Below are 16,875 nucleotides of genomic sequence, written 5' to 3' on the forward strand. Positions count from 1 at the left end.
TAGCGAGAAGTTTCTGGGCTTCCCTTATCAACGGAAGGGCTTTAAGGTTATCAACTTTCATTCCGAATGCTTGTACGATCCCGGGTAGTTCAAGTAATCTATTACACTCCTCGCTTACCTCCGCCTCCAGTTTCACATCATCGTTCTCACTTGTCTCCTCGCTCTCATAGCTGATGACTTGATGATAGAACAATGAAGCTATGTGGAGCTTCATGGCATGTTTAAATTTATTTCCTTTCACATACACTGGTTTTGGAACTGTCTTGATTAATCCTCTTGATGTAGATGGAGAACTAGAAGCTACATCAGGCTTCTTCTTTTTCTCTTGTACCAGGCGCTCTACCTCCTGATGGATTTTCTCCCTTTCAGCAGCAGCTGTCATTCTAGCAACAGTGTCTTTCTTCGATTTCAGAGAGTTTGATTCGACAGCTCTTTTCATAGCTAAAAATACCTCTTTTGATGGTGCACGAATGCTCTTACCCTTCCAAAAAAACTTGTACAAATTTCTGTTTTCACAAGCTCTTGCAGGCAACCAGGGGGTCCTTTCCGAAATGAAACTTAGTAGTAAATATTGCTTAGTTTTCCCTTTTTGCTAAAATCCGTTCCGAAAACCAACTTAAGTAACAAAGTTAGCAAATTTTCAAGCAAAATTTCTGAACTAAGTTTTTACTTTTACTGATTTTTGCTTAGTTTCAACTTAAGAGCTATTTTTTGCTTAAGTTGCTTCCAATTTTTCATTTTTTGCTAATTTTTTAAAGTTTGGTTCAGACCAACCTTAGAATTGTAAGTTTTTACTTAATATCCCAGTCCTATCTCCGTATCCATTCATCCCGTTAAGTTCTTGAGCAATATGTTTCCATTTTCCTTGTTTCCCTTTCTTTGTTATAGTTGGCCCGAACCGACCTTTCAAATAAGCTTTCTCAGCATTAGCAAGTTGCAACAGTAAAGTCTTCTCTTCAGAAGTAAACGAGCGTGCTCTTTGTTTGCCAGCCACACTCATGGTAACACTACGAGGAAACAAATTAGGGAGATTCAGATTTAATCACAGTGCAGATTCGAATTTCAATAGAACTCATAAAATTAACATTTATTGATTATCAAATTCAAATTGATATCAAATTCAACTCAACATGAATGGTTATAAATCAAGAGGCTTGCATATAATGAACATATTCATGATAACAAAATCCAAGCGTCGCGCGTGAAATACGGCACACCAACAAGCACGTCGCACCAACAAGCAATTGCATGACGAATTACGTCATCAGAGCTTTTGCGCGCATTTAAGGCGCGCATTTGTTACTTGCACGTGTAAATTTGTAACTTTGACGCGTTTGGGAAACACTTTAAGTAAAAGCTCCTGTACAAGTCCTACGTACGATCTCATCTGGAATACTGCTTTCCTCTGTGGTCTCCTCACATGCAGCGCGAAATTATTAAACTCGAAGCAGTTCAACGATCCTTCACTGCTAAAATCCAGGGTCTTGGAAATCTCAACTATACTGGGAACGCCTCCGTCGCCTGTCTATGTACTCCCTTCAAAGGCGGCGTGAGAGATACACTGTCATCCTAGTTTGGAAGATCTATAACAATCTCACTCCAAACAGTATGAACATCAACTTCCGCGAGACCTCACGATACGGTCACGGAACAACGTGTATACGACCACTAGGGTCCTCCAAGTACACTAGTGTCAATAACCTGAGGTTCAACTCTTTTGCCTCTAGAGCCTCTGCACTGTACAACGTGGTCCCTCCTAGCATCAAGTCCCTCCTAACCTTGACCACTTTCAAACCTGCTCTTGATGCTTTCCTCAATGAATTCCCTGACACTCCACCAACACCTGGGTACACTGGACAGAACAGGAAATCAATGCTGGAGTGGGCCGGTGGCACGTGCCTCTGACGCGCTACTACTTGGCGGTGGAGATGCAAGACATTCTTGGCCTGGTAGCACTCTAGCTCGAAACCCAACCCAAGTAACCCAAGTAAGTAAGTAACTGACGTGTCAATGTTTTTATTCTTCGGGTTTTTCTTCTCAGCTTTAACAATCAAACGTTTAACGATCTTTTGTTTACCTTTCGTTGTGCTTGTAGCCTTCTTGGATTTTTCCCTGACAGTCTGCTCACTTACAACAACATTCTTATTGTTACACAGTTTAACTGATGGTCCAGGCTGGGACAGTGCCTGTTCTACTTCTTCAGCTTCATGATCATCACCAGTAACCCCGGGGTTTTTGCTTGATTAATAGAAATTATTGATCTGATCATTTACGAGAGACTGCCCGATCCTGATTGTTTGAAATCCATTGGTAGATTTAAGATTTCTTTTGAGCGTCCAGTGACAATACAACTTATGACAATCAAGCTCACTGTGCCTAACAAGTGATCGCACAAAGTTTCTGTCTTGAGAGTCGAAGGTTTTAGTTACTCTACATCCTTTGCAGCTGACATGCCTTTTTCCTATTGAAATCGATCCAGAGATAATTGGACAATCTTTAAGGTGTTGTAAGAGTTTGTCACTAGCTGATTTTCTAGACGTAGACATCTATATCATTTTGCTGAAAATATAACGTCATTTATTCACTCACTCCTATTTACAATTTTTAAACATGCTTTCAAAGTACCAATGAATTGAAATGGAAAAGAACAGCAAAAATTCCACACGTAAAACAGCAACAAAAAGAGAAAGTAATTAATGCAAATATACACTGCTCCATAACTACCCAGTCAGATGTAGGCCAATTTTCACTGCCAATTGCTTGAATTTTTGGCAGTGTAAAAAATCGTGGATTATATCGTACATCGATTCCACATTTTGAAAGATTTCTAATTCTCGTCTTCAGCATAATATGTACCAGCAGATAATTTATGACAAATAACAAATAAATAAACAGGATTTCATGACACTCGATTTTGGGCCTATTATAGCCTGGTGGACCACTGTGAGGGGGATCGGGCAATCATTATGCTTGATTACGAGAGGGATGGGGTAAAAACTGCCAAAACTTTGATAACGTAATATGTGAACGATCCTTAAGCACGGTGGAGCCTGATCCAAAAAAGAACAACTGATCCAGAGGAGAACAACTAGACATGTCTAAAGAACAACTTCTTCAACAACTCAAAACCATCATCGACGAAGCAGGTGAGAACGCTACTCTTATTAAACAAGAGGCTGTAGATTTATTAGAATTACAAGCACAGATTACTCAAACTGCAGCCCAAACCAACGGTGCTCAGCCAGGTTTAACAGAGGCACTAGCAAAATTAAAAATTTCACAATCAACGAAAATGCCCAAATTTGTCAAAACAGACAACTTCTCAAGATATTGTGAACGATTCCAGGAATACGTTTACATAGCAAAAATCAACGATCCAAACCTTAACATGTTTTTTCTACAAAATTTGGACGATGAAACTTATTCACAATTAAGAAATGTAGAACTTACCAACGAACAAAAAGCTAATGCTCAACTTTTCTGTCCAATTTACAAGCGAGCAATCTACGCGGACATGTCCATCTCACTCAAAAACAAAGTGATGGAATGTCGTCAAAAAGTTGACGAAAACATTGCGGATTACGCATTTCGTCTCAGAGAAAAAGCAATGATTGCATATTCTAACACGCAAGATGCTGAAGAAAATAGTCTAATAGCATTCCTACGGGGAGTTAAAGATCCTCAAATGAGGAGAAAACTTAATGAAGCATCATCTTTATCAACGTTCAAAAATGCAATAACCCTAGCAAAACGCTTAGAAAAAGTCAACGAAATGCTCAACGAGGAACCGGAGGTAAATTCGATTCTTAAAGAGTCAACTTACTCGTTCAAACCGGAAAGAGAAAAACCTGATTATCCACGAAATGAGTCTTATAATAATCAACGATATAGTAAATCGGAGTCTCCCAATAGAGCCTCAAACTCCGATTATCATCAACGGAGAGACAGATCTTCGTCAAGAGACCACAATAGATCTCGACCCAGAGATAGGGATAGCAATCAAGGAAATCAACGAAGTGACAACTATGACAGATCTCGTAGGAGATCGTCGTCACGTGACTCCAGAGGAAGCAACCAATCCAGGTCACAGTCACCCTGCTACAATAGAAGTAGATATAGGTCTAATACTCCAGGTCGATTCAACGATAGACGAGGTAGATCCAGGACTCCGGAATATAAAAGGTATAATTATCGCAATGATTATAATAACAACGATAATTTCCATCGTAACGTAACTTGTTATAACTGTAAACAACAAGGTCATATTCAACGAAACTGTTCTTATAATACAGTAAATCATTTTGTAAGTCAACGTCCACCAATGCAATATTGCGAACAGTTCCAACAATATGGAAGGAATTTCCCTCCGTCTAACCCTAATTCACAACAACATGTCTCTAGGAAACACTGAAACACCCCTAATCCTTATTTTTCCAATAACATGTGTTCAAACACATCCCTCGTTTGACATTTTGTTTTATCAATAAACCTTTCTTTTTTCATTTCTTTTTTTAAAATATATTAACTGCGTGCAAATTTCTGTTTCAGATTTGATCTATTTATGATATGCATTTATGATTATGTAATAAAGTTATTATATTCGTAAACATTGACTGGCTAATAAACCAGTCCCCAAACAAACAAAAAAAATGTGTGCAGGTTTTAGGCGCAAGGTATCTAACCATTTTGATTTGATCTTCATTTCATCCAATCAAAAGGTCTGTTGGTCTGTTGAAGTCAACAGGTATGTGACCTGTCTTAAATCTTATTAGGGGTCCCGGTGCTTAAAGATTTGTGTATTAAATTATAAGATAAGAAAATACTGCACTCTTTGTCTGCAACTCATGCTCATGTTTACAAGTGACTGGTCACAAGGTGTGACCAGGATTGGGAGATAAAATAGGGCTCACTTATTCATTTTAATTATATTTATTCAACTTCATTGTTTTGTAACTATTGGTACCATGGCCTTTCTCCCTTTTCCGAATAATCCGCATTGTGTTAAAGTTCCTGAAGACTACATACTATAAAACTGAATACAACGTATCTGAGAATAATGACGTTTTAAAAAATGTCTGCTTCCTGAAGGCTATCAAAAAGTGAAATGTGAGGTTGTAAATGTAAGGGAGTATTCAAAAGTGGTAATATTATAATATCAGGTAAGACCAGCTCTTTTTATTAAGGGTTCGCAATTAACGCTGATTCATTTTAATTGTAACACGTTTGGTTTAGTTTATAACAATATTTCAGCAATTTTTTGATACGATGAAGAATGAAATTAAGTAGCGATTATAATTCGTGTATATAGGGGGTTACGCCAACATTTTTAAAGTTAACCTGATAACTTCCACACTACATGTTTCTACCAAACGATTCAGCTTAATTCCTGCTCCCGTTTCATACAAAGTTAACACCTGTATATCTTAGATGGCAAGTACGTACGGTACAGGGCTTTAAGTACGTACGGTACATCTACTTTTAAAGGTACGTACCGTACAGGCACTGTAAGGTACAATTTTTTTTCAAATTTTTAGAATCAACTTCAGTGAATTACTTGCAATTTTTGATTAGTACTATTATCATCATAATTTTTGAGATAGAAGTCGAAAATTAACACAGTGGTTAAAACAATCAAAGATTTAAGAGGAAAATTTGTGTACCGGATCGCTCTTAACCGGTACTACACTACTACTACTTGTAATTATCGTTAAACTCAAAGCTTCATCCTTTTGTTGCACTTGCAGTATAAGAACACCAGCTTTTCAGCTAGCTCAGGTCGCAACCTTAATCTACGCTTGTCCATAATATACTCGTAATCTCTAAAATTGGTCTCACAAATTGACGAAGAACTTAAAACACTGAATACTATTTGGGCCAACTGTTTAAGCAGAAAAAGTTATCCTCCAAAATATTTCCAGTATATTGACGGATTAATTATAATAAGCTTCATAGGTTCTGATTCCGCATCAGTGTAGGGTTTTACCCCTTCTCTGTCGCACGTACCGTCTAGTTTTTGTTTCCATTGCTATCAACTGGATTCAACCTTTCAGCCTACTTTATTAAGTACGTACCGTACAGCTAATTTAAAGGTACGTACCGTACGAACTTACCATCTTAGCTGTATATTCAGCTTCGTGAAATTAAATTATCTTCAGAAATGTACGAATAAAAACAATTAATGATGAAGTCTACTGTCTATTACTTCATAAATTAACGATACATGTACTGCAATCATTGTAGGCAGATAGTCAATTTCAAATTTAATTGTAGTGATGGTCAACTATTTAAAGAATATTATCTGACAAGATGTTGCTACAAATACAGAAACGGAAAATTCAACAGAAAGTGGTGCCATAAAAATGTTAAGGATAAATATCCCCCGGCAAAAAGAACTGGGAACTGCGAGATCCTAAAATCCACACAAAATACTAGCCTTTGAATTCGAACTACTCTATGAACAGTTTCATTGCAGGCAGGAGGTGGCGATATATTCCGATTTTTCTTACAACCAAGACGTAACAAAATGCATTTATGATGATCTTTGAAAAAGTTGACTTAAAAATCAATTTTATCGCAGAGTAGACCGAAATTTATTGAGACCTGTTTTTATTTTTTAGATTTGTGTGCAAATTCTCAATAGATAAATCTGACTGTAATGTTACATCTGACTGTAATGTTACATTTGACTGTATAATGTAACATCTAAGTTTCGGATTACTTTACACTTTACTTAAGAAAAGAACATGAGTAGCAATTCCACCACTGCTAAATTAATTTGTGTCGTAAATACTCGAATTTAAATCACGGTGTTGAAATCGAAGAGATTTGGGGTGTTAATTCATTTAAACTGTCTAGATGAATTTAAATGTTCACCATAAGTCCTAGCTGATAATCAACAAGTCCATTTATCAGTATCTGTCAATAATTTATCAGCCCCAATTCCACAAGAAAATATAGCTGTTTTTAGTTTTCATTTTTAACAGTATCCTAAGGTCACAAATACTGATAAGTAACACATATAATAATAATTAATAGTCAACAGTAACATCTGCAAATGATCCTAAAAATGTTTGGTAACAGCATAATTATTGATTAAGTTTCATAACTAAGAGCTGCATATAATGAACTTCGCATTATCATAGATTAATAAAGTCACTAAATAAGAAGTAGCCTGTAGACATCATAGTGCTATCATAGAGCTTCATTAAAATTTACTTCTCCAAAGGGAGACAATCTTCTCTTTGTAGTAGAAGATCATGTAACCGGGAATCATGAAACACGAACTGAAAATATTGAATTGGGTTTTAGCAAGGATAAAATTATAGAGGATTTAAGAGGACGTTGATGAAGAAAGATAAACTTACAAAGCATTTAACAGGATGATGATGAAGAAAGAGAAACTAACAAAGCATTTAACAGGACGATGATGAAGAAAGAGAAACTTACAAAGCATTTAACAGGATGATATTGAAGAAAGAGAAACTTACAAAGCATTTAACAGGATGATGATGAAGAAAGAGAAACTTACAAAGCATTTAACAGGATGATGATGAAGAAAATAAACTTACAAAGCATTTGAAAGGACGATGATGAAGAAAGAGAAACTTACAAAGCATTTAACAGGACGATGATGAAGAAAGATAAACTTACAAAGCATTTAACAGGACGATGATGAAGAAAGAGAAACTTACAAAGCATTTAACAGGGTGATGATGAAGAAAGATAAACTTACAAAGCATTTAACAGAACGATGATGAAGAAATATAAACTTACAAAGCATTTAACAGGACGATGATGAAGAAAGATAAACTTACGAAGCATTTAACAGGACGATGATGAAGAAATAAAACTTACAAAGCATTTAACAGGACGATGATGAAGAAAGATAAACTTACAAAGCATTTAACAGGACGATGATGAAGAAAGATAAACTTACAAAGCATTTAACAGGACGATGATGAGGAAAGAGAAACTTACGAAGCATTTAACAGGACGATGATGAAGATTGAAGAAAGAGAAATTTACAAAGCATTTAACAGGACGATGATGAAGATTGAAGAAAGATAAACTTACAAAGCATTTAACAGGACGATGATGAAGAAAGATAAACTTACAAAGCATTTAACAGGACGATGATGAAGACGAAGACTCCAGGATACTGATCCTTCACTACCCACGTCGGGTTCGCCTCCAAAGGAAGACCCTGAATTGTTAAGAATATTATTATTTAATTATTACTTCTCTTTACTGATAGCATTATAATGTTGATGAAGCCCTTTCCTAGGGATTTAAATACCGGCATCAAATAGTGATACTGTCAAACCATTTTATATCAATGTCAATTATATTTTCCCCATCAGAAGATGACAAATAATTTATCAATTAACCTGGGCTTCCAAGGTGCTGTTGTCACACCCGACAAACTTATCATACAGTGGATACCCCTCAATGATGGACAGACCAATCCCTGAAAGTATCAGGACTGCTATAACGAGAGGACATATCACCAGCCAGCAGGCTTTGAAGTAGATATTTGGTTCATATCCTATCATATCCTTGATATCTTTGCAGAACCTGCGGAATTAATGAGCGATATTGATATTTTCACAAAGCGTGTTTAATCAAGTTACTCCATACCCCTACGACTTCTTTTTCCTCGACATAGTTCCTTGACTCCCAACTTATTATACTCCCGAGTTTAAGCTTATAAAATCCCAGCCCTAAATCAAACCCTACGTTGCAGGGTTATACAATATACATTGAGGCGAGGTAAACTTTCTAAGTTTAGTCAGTCTGTAATTCAGTACTTCATGTCATTTTTAATTTCAAAATTCAAATAAACTTTACATCAATGTATTACAGTTACATTTACAAAAGACCACAATATCTCCTATGAGGGAAAGACATGGAATATGAAAGCTAGAAAAATATATGAAAGCTAGAAATAAGAAAAATATCGATATAGGCCGATATTTAGAACGATTCTATTTGTATTTTATATTCATTTATTGCTGTACTCTGTGAAATTGGAGAAATATTTAATTGAAAAAATACTAACTTGTTAACGCCATATACCCAAGCCACGACAACAATCTCTAGAAAAGCGACGATGAGGAGAGGATATGACAAGGACCAGTTATCAAGGAGGTCCACGATGTAGAGGCCTCCTTCGAAGGACATGGGAATAGCAAGGATACACAGCACCAGACAGATACCTCCTGAAAATGTTCACACGTTGGGGAATTTATAATATTTCAACAACTTTCTGGCATTATCATACGACATTTTATCATTCTTCAAATTTCAGAACAAAACATTAGTCAGTTTATACTTTATTCACAACCATCCAAAACAAACCTGAAACAAACTCCTTCCTAATTTTATTCAGATAAGTAAACTCATCCTTAAGTGAGGTGAGGAGACTTTCCAACATGCCAAACTGAGAGTCCAGACCAAGGAGGAAGAGCATGAAGAAGAAGAGGATGGACCAAAGGGGTCCCACTGACATCTCACTGATGGCATCTGTTATTGCTATGAACGCTAGACCTGGCCCTGATTTCAGCTCCTCAAACTTCACTCCTGGTAGTACAATGATTGGTTATTAGATTCAGTTATGACAATTATGTCATTAATTATGACAATTATGGCATTATATTATTAATGCTACTAGAGCAAAAGAATAAAAGATGCTTATAGAAGATTTCTAACACCATCGTTGAGATTTACCGGTCTTGTGAGCTCGGTACCCCAACAAGGAGAAGATAACGAATCCGCCGAACACGCTGGTACCACAGTTAATTAGCGTAACTACTATTCCATCTGGGGGGAAGTTTAAACATTATATCAGTGTCACTTCTACTAAGAAAGCTTAATTTGAAGAAACCTAGATTTGAAGAAACAATCACATCTATTCTATAATTTTGATGAAAATAAAACCCTAGATGCGATAACCCTGCCTGCTGTCAACATTTTGAATACTCAAAGTATTAATTCACGTTCTATTATATAACCAACATGCCGATCAGAGGGGACATTTTGCTTGTTGTACCCGTGTTTTCACTGTTAACACTTTAAACTACTGTACCTCTGATACAGTCGTTGTTGCTCTTGTTGTATGAAGAGTAAGCGACCACACTGCCGAATGATATTCCCAGCGAGTAGAATATCTGGGTAGCTGCGGTTCTCCAGACTGTGGGGTCCGCTAGGTGCTCCCACTGTAAGGGTGAATATTGTTAGAAACTTTAACTTAAAATTATGTTATAGCAGTTCAAACTAGCAATGTGAAATATATTCTGAGAAATCGTTGCAGGTTGAATTTGCAATGGTATACGAGGAAGCTGTAACTTAAACTAGAAAACATATTTATTTTTAAGCACTACTGCAATGATCACTGCTGATGTATCACAGACTTAAACCTCCATTCAAACACAAGGATACATTTCCTAACTTAAGATATAACGCGTACCTTTGGGGTAAGGTAGTAGAGGATGCCTTCTCTGGCTCCGGGCAAAGTGACTCCTCTGAAGAACAGAACAACAAGCAACAGGTAGGGGAAGGTAGCGGTGAAGTAGACAACTTTACCTGACGATTCCACCCCTGAGAATAAATTAACGTTAAGTAAAGATGAGCATGTAGAGATTCATTCACAATTGATAATATATTGAGGAACACTGGCAGTACTCGAATCTAACGATAAACCTCAGCCGATCGGACTGCGGACACACTATACGTTTATAGGTTAAGATATTGGTCCAAAAGCAACCCAAAAATGTTTCTACATAGTGGGATTGATGAACATAGTAAATTTAAATTCGTTACAATTTGCTGGCCGTGAATAAATGGTAAAAGCGAGCGACCATTTTATTCTCGGTATCATTTTGCACTTTAATTTACTTTAAATATATCAATATGTCATTTCTTTTCGTTTGGAAAAATGTAGCACTGGTGACGGTCCAATTTACCCGATTTTGGTAAAACTAAATACAGCGAATTTTAGAGAATACAATTACACGACGAGCAATTCCTGCGGTCAGGCAACATGCAATCAGGTGATCTGCAATCAGGCGATCTGCAATTCTAGTGATTGAAAATCATGAAGTAACGGCGATAATTAGGTAGTGAATTGGACCTAATTAACCTGATCATCAACACGCCTTTATCTTAAAAGGTGAGGGAGTGTTTGATGGGCGAGGGTCTGAACGTTGCAGTGATGTGAATTTGTGGATTTTTATTTTCAGTTGACCATTTTATGAATGCAAATGGTTTTATTTTCTACCCTGGTTTTTTGAAATTTATACCATTTTTATTTATTATTTTATTGACAGACATTTACTTTTAGGTGTCTAAGTAACGGTAATCTTGGTCATGATCGTGATTTGTGTCCATTATTTCCGTTACTGTTATATATTGTAACTGTCCATCAGCAATAGTTTAGATCAGAATAGTGACATGAACAACGAATACTGGAATAAAATAAGCGAAATCTTAACCAAGTGCAAATATAAATAACCTAAAAACGTCACAAACTCCGCCAAAGACGAGTTGAAAGTATTTTCATTAAATATTCGATCACTAGCAAAAAACATAACATATCTTAAAGAAGAAATCCACACCTCCTCAAAATGCGATGTGTTATGCTTTAATGAAACTAACTGTAACATTGATAAGCTGCCTAATGGTATTGATGATATCACAATCGAGGGTTTTCACGAACCTGTTATACAAGCACCTTTACGAAAATCGGGGAGAGGAGGTGGGTTAGCAATCTACATAAACAAACGCGTGTGCGATTTTGATCAAATTGAACGTATTGACTTAGCTCTGGATCCTGAAGACATGAGTGGCGAGTTCCAACTAGTCAAAATTCCAAGGTTATAGTAAATTTTTACAGATCACCGTCAAGAGATACAAATAAAGTCATGAGCTTACTCGATCACGTACTTAATAGACTGGATAGACACTCACAAAAAAACACGTTATGTTTTATGGCGATGCAAATATTGATCTTATTAAATATGACACTGATTCCTCAAGCCAGAACCTCATTGACACACTGGCAAAATATGGTTTTGTTCAAACTGTTTCAAAACCAACACGAGTCACTTACCACAGTGCCACCCTTATTGACCATGTGTACACAAATAATACTGAAAACACATTAAGTAGCAACGTGTTAACACTCGACATCTCCGATCATCTTGCAACGCTGACCACTATAAAGTTACGAGCAGTATCACAAAAGCACACCACACACTCAAATAGGACCGATACCACAAAATACCGTGAAACACGTACTATTAATGAAGCTAGCAATGCTATGTTCAAGGAGCTATTGGAAGGGGAGACATGGGAGGAGGCGCGGGAATCAGGCAGTGCGAATGAACAGTATGACAAGTTCTCAGAAATTTACATGAAACATTACAACACTGCATACCCCGTTTATAAGAGCAATCGTAATCGTCGCGAAAATGATTTAAGTTTTTACAAGTGAATTAAGCGAATTCATATGGAAGGTAAGCCCATACTACACATTCTTTATGATTATCAGCTCAGTATCTACCTAATTGTGGATTCTGTGTTCAAATAATCGCAAAAAATGAACAAAATTGCCCATATCTCAGTTCGCAATATTTGCGAAACTAATTTCGCTCAAAACAATAGAACACAATAGGGTTTCAATATTTTTACATGAAATTTTCAGAATCAACGTATAATCGCATTTTGACCTTAAGTTTTAATATGGAATTTTGAGTTAGGCCTTTAAAAAAATTTGGAGGCCAAATTCTAAACAGGTTTAGGTCAAATAAAACAAACTGTGGCAGATGAACTAATAAAAAAGCTGCCTGCAAGTGCAAGAAACCAATCAAGTGGTGAAACAAACTGTGGCAGATGAACTATTAGAAACCTGCATGCAAAAATGTGATTGTGCAGTGTGCTTGGTCAAAGCTTACTGGGCGGCGCTCAGCCTGTACTGATCACTCCACCGCAGCTTCAATCGCCTCAGCCTTAATCGACTTCAAGTTCAATGTTTTTATGAACACTTTTTTTTAATGAACACTTTTATGAACACTTTTATCAGCTGCAGGGGTCCTTAGGTAATGTCGAAGCCTTTGGATGCGGTTCTGACTAACAAAGAATTTCCAATCGATTACGATAACAAAAATGTGAAACAAGCGTCATGGAGTCACTTTTTAGGTATTCCGACCAATTTTTCCGTTCTAAACGGTAAAAAACGTTTTGTATTTGTAGGACACCCCAAATCAGAGCTTTTATTTGGACTGAGAGGCGGGAAAGGTGGAAATTGGAATTCAAATGAATTCGCTTAATTCACTTGTAAAAACGTAAATCTATAAATATCTACCGTTAAAATTGCCAACATTTTGAAAACGTCCAAACGTGTGAAATATAAACTAAAACCGTTTTATCGGGTTTTTTTTTCAAAAAGTGGTTAAAAACTTTTTTATTCCGAAATCAACCGTCCATAAGGACTAAGATTAAAAACCTACATGCAAGAATAAAAATTTCAAAATTTGTGTGACTTTTTTAGATGTTTACAAAAATAATAAAATATTGATTGTAATTTCAACAAGTAAGGAGTATGTAAGGAGTATGTAAGGAGTATGTAAGGAGTAAGTAAGGAGTATACCTCTGCTCATGCATAGAAAACATACGACCCAGGCTACGATGAGTGTTCCGAACAGGTACCAATCAATTCCACCAACTGTTGTTATGTCGTTACTCGCTCCTAGAGTCTCGTAATACCTGACAAGGAGAATAATTAACGGAACTTTACTGTGCAAAATTTATATATCCAACTTAGACATCAGGCTTAGGCATCCATCTTTAAAGGTTTTCTTAAAACCGTAATTCATGTCATCAAAGAGTAGGATACTAAAACGTTAATTAAGTTTTAACACGTATTTTTAGTTTTAATTTAAAACTGAAATTCGACGGCGTGATTGGTAGCTGCCATGGTAGCTGATTGGTTATACGCAGTCTCACGTCAGAGACAGAATAGAAAAATAGAAATGGCTCACCATTAATTAGTCACGTGGTATGAAATAAGTCTATCATTACGTCATCTACTCACCAATAGTACATAGTAGAGTTATCTTCATGTATACAACACGTTTCAACATCAACAGGACAAGCCGACCAGGGCAGTGCTCCTGGGCAGTTAAATCAATGAGACAGATAATTTGTGAAATAATCGATTACATTTATATACCTTTAAATTTCTACACTGTTTTTTATTAAAATCAGCGCATACTATTTGCTAATGAATATTTACCAGTGGTAAAGGAAGAAAAAAAGTATCTTAAGATCCACATAATGATAGAGTTATAGTAGAAACTGCAGATAAGATCGAGAACCATAGCAGCGAAGCCAATTCCTCTGAAAGCTGAGTGCATCGCCTGTGGGGGTTGAAGAGATGAGATTTAACTTTTTACATGTTATGCTGATCACAAAGAACAAGTAACGACGCCAAGAATTTCTGTTCGTGAATTAATTTGATTAAACAACGCTCTGATAACACGTATTCAGCTGATGACAATTTTAAATACTCACAGAAAAAGCCCCCCTTCACTCTTTAGCCCCCCCCCCCCCCCCCCTTAACTCACAGCAAAAACCCCCCATTTTGCCCGCCCCCCTCCCTTTTGCCGCCGTCCCCCTTTTGTCCGCCCCCCCCCCCCCTCTCTTTTGACCCCGCCCCCCTTTTGCCCGCCCCCCCCCCCCCTGATCTCTTTTACCCCCGCCCCGCCCCCCCCCCTTCTCTTTTGCCCGGCACTCCCCCTTATACTCACAGCAAAAGCGCCGGGTGCTCCCCTCTTGGTGAGTTGCCCTAAAGAGGTTTCCAGGCAGAAGAGAGGTATTCCAAGCAATACCAGCATTATTATGTACGGTATCAGAAACGAACCTGACAAGGTGTTAACTTTAAAACAGATCAATATACGAACGAAATATTATGTTCAAACAGAAAATAGCAGGAAAAAATAAAACTCTATAATACAGTAACACGAAATTACAACAACAAAAACAACCGAAAATCAGGAGCAAAACCAACCTCCACCGTATCTGTGACAAAGATAAGGAAATCTCCACAAGTTTCCTATTCCGACAGCGTACCCTATCAGGGCCAACATGTACTCTGTCTTATCTCCCCAGGAGTCTCTCTTTTCTTCTGAACCTCCCGTAGATACATCTTTATCTTCTGGTTCTAACACCGCAACTTCAACCTGTAAAACATATTGGAGGTTTATATTTGCAAGACTATAAAAAGAATGTTCACGTGAATGACCGAGTCGTGCTTTATTTTTACAATGCATATTTTAATAAAAATAGGACCATCAGTTTGAAGTGAAGTTTAATGAAACTTGTATTGGTCAGGGTTTCGCGATAACACTCTTTGTTTCCTCCTCCCAAATATGATAAAACAAATTATAGTGAACGTTGGCTTTGCAAAATGGTAAATAATGAGTAAATAAAAATCACCTTGTTCTGCATTGTACTTTATCCTTTTATCACGGTTTAGATCAAGTTCTAAACAACAGTTCAAATTAAAAATAAGGAAATTTTCAGCAGGTGACAAACAACTGTGCACAAAATCGGATGGCTAATGTACAGAGGTGAGCGACTAATGCCGTTTAAAATTCCATTTGCAAGAGGTGTAGTCATCAGCTTTTTAATAATCAAAAAGTCTGTAAACTAAGACTTAGCACCGCCTAAAATTAAATTATTGTAATGGGACGGAAATTGTATCAAGGTTAATGGTACTGAAAAATCTATAACTCTATCAATAATCGGTTTTATCGTTGAAAGCGAGCTGCACTGATTCGGGGGACAAGAGAAGTTGCTGGGAAACAGCGAAATTCTGAACGGTTTTTAATGACAGCTACGTCACAAATGATGTACTTCTTCATATGTTGATACCGGATCATTTGCCAATTCTAAATAAACGAAGCCCTCCGAGGCTGAAAATCCCTCAAATAGGAGGAGTTACCGCAGACGCGTACACTGCATCGACGAGGTAAATTGTCTCCAACCTTACTAGTGCCATCACGAGTTGTAGGTATCTGACGTGATCCCTTAGTTCTCAGGTATGAAGATGTTTAGGGCAACCATTTTCCTTGGGTTACCAGATGGCACAATAAAAACATTTCCACGTCTGGTTAATCAAGTAGGGAAAGTGTAACTTTACGACAACAAATTTCACGCCATCATGCGGTCAAGTTAATAACAATCCCTTAATAAAAGTTCATTTATCATTACTCAAATGTGTCAGCTTTTTAATTGAACTAAATATGGTGTGGATATGCGACATGCAACATGCGTATATGCATCATCTTTTATCCTCCAAAGTTCCCATATACGGCATACTTGCAAGATATCATAAAACAGCAAATAGGTACAATGCCGACCGGTAATTAGCCGGATAATAGCCAGCCTTTGGTTAAATATGGTCAATAGTATCTGAATTATTAATTACCTCCCCTACTTTCTCGTAGGCTGCCATATCACTCGTTTGTTTCTCTCAGTGCTACTTTTCTTCTTTACTCGCCTACACGTCCCGTTAGCTTCTTTTTTGCCTTCTTTTTGACTCGTGATCCTTTCTTCTTACTTGTCTTATCTAAAAATAGTTTCATCAGTGATCCTTTCTAACTACATATTTTTTTCAGGTAGAATGAGAGGAGTAATGGGGTGGGTGATTAGAAGTATTTAACTAGTTGATAGTAAATTATTTAACAAAGCTTCTAATAAGACGGAATTAGAAAAGCTTATATTTTCCGACTATGAGAAGAGTAGCTAATTCTATATTATGAAACCTAGTAGGTTGGGCAAATGCAGACATGCATCACAGGAAGGAACTATTTTGGG

The 16,875-nt window shown here is 37.0% G+C and overlaps 1 protein-coding gene across 2 annotated transcripts; it reads right to left on the reverse strand.

Annotated features, from left to right (window-relative positions):
- Positions 1-6,179: 6,179 nt before the first annotated feature.
- Positions 6,180-16,640, reverse strand: LOC134822358 (sodium- and chloride-dependent glycine transporter 1-like). Of its 2 annotated transcripts, none has more exons than XM_063833387.1 (14): positions 16,487-16,640; positions 15,065-15,236; positions 14,805-14,917; positions 14,291-14,414; positions 14,090-14,168; positions 13,646-13,761; positions 10,466-10,596; positions 10,085-10,214; positions 9,727-9,819; positions 9,358-9,579; positions 9,059-9,218; positions 8,388-8,574; positions 8,115-8,203; positions 6,180-7,283 (listed from the first exon to the last, which is right to left on the reverse strand). In XM_063833387.1, the coding sequence occupies exons 1-14, from the start codon at positions 16,511-16,513 to the stop codon at positions 7,205-7,207; spliced, it is 1,722 nt and encodes a 573-aa protein (XP_063689457.1). In that variant the 5' UTR covers positions 16,514-16,640; the 3' UTR covers positions 6,180-7,204. The 2 variants fall into 2 exon arrangements, with proteins under 2 accessions (XP_063689457.1, XP_063689458.1); XM_063833388.1 differs by lacking the exon at positions 16,487-16,640 and adding an exon at positions 15,493-15,591.
- Between the last annotated feature and the right edge of the window lie 235 nt (positions 16,641-16,875).

This window comes from Bolinopsis microptera, chromosome 10 (assembly GCF_026151205.1).
Source record: "Bolinopsis microptera isolate Bmic1 chromosome 10, MBARI_Bmic_1.0, whole genome shotgun sequence".
Lineage (NCBI taxonomy): Eukaryota > Metazoa > Ctenophora > Tentaculata > Lobata > Bolinopsidae > Bolinopsis > Bolinopsis microptera.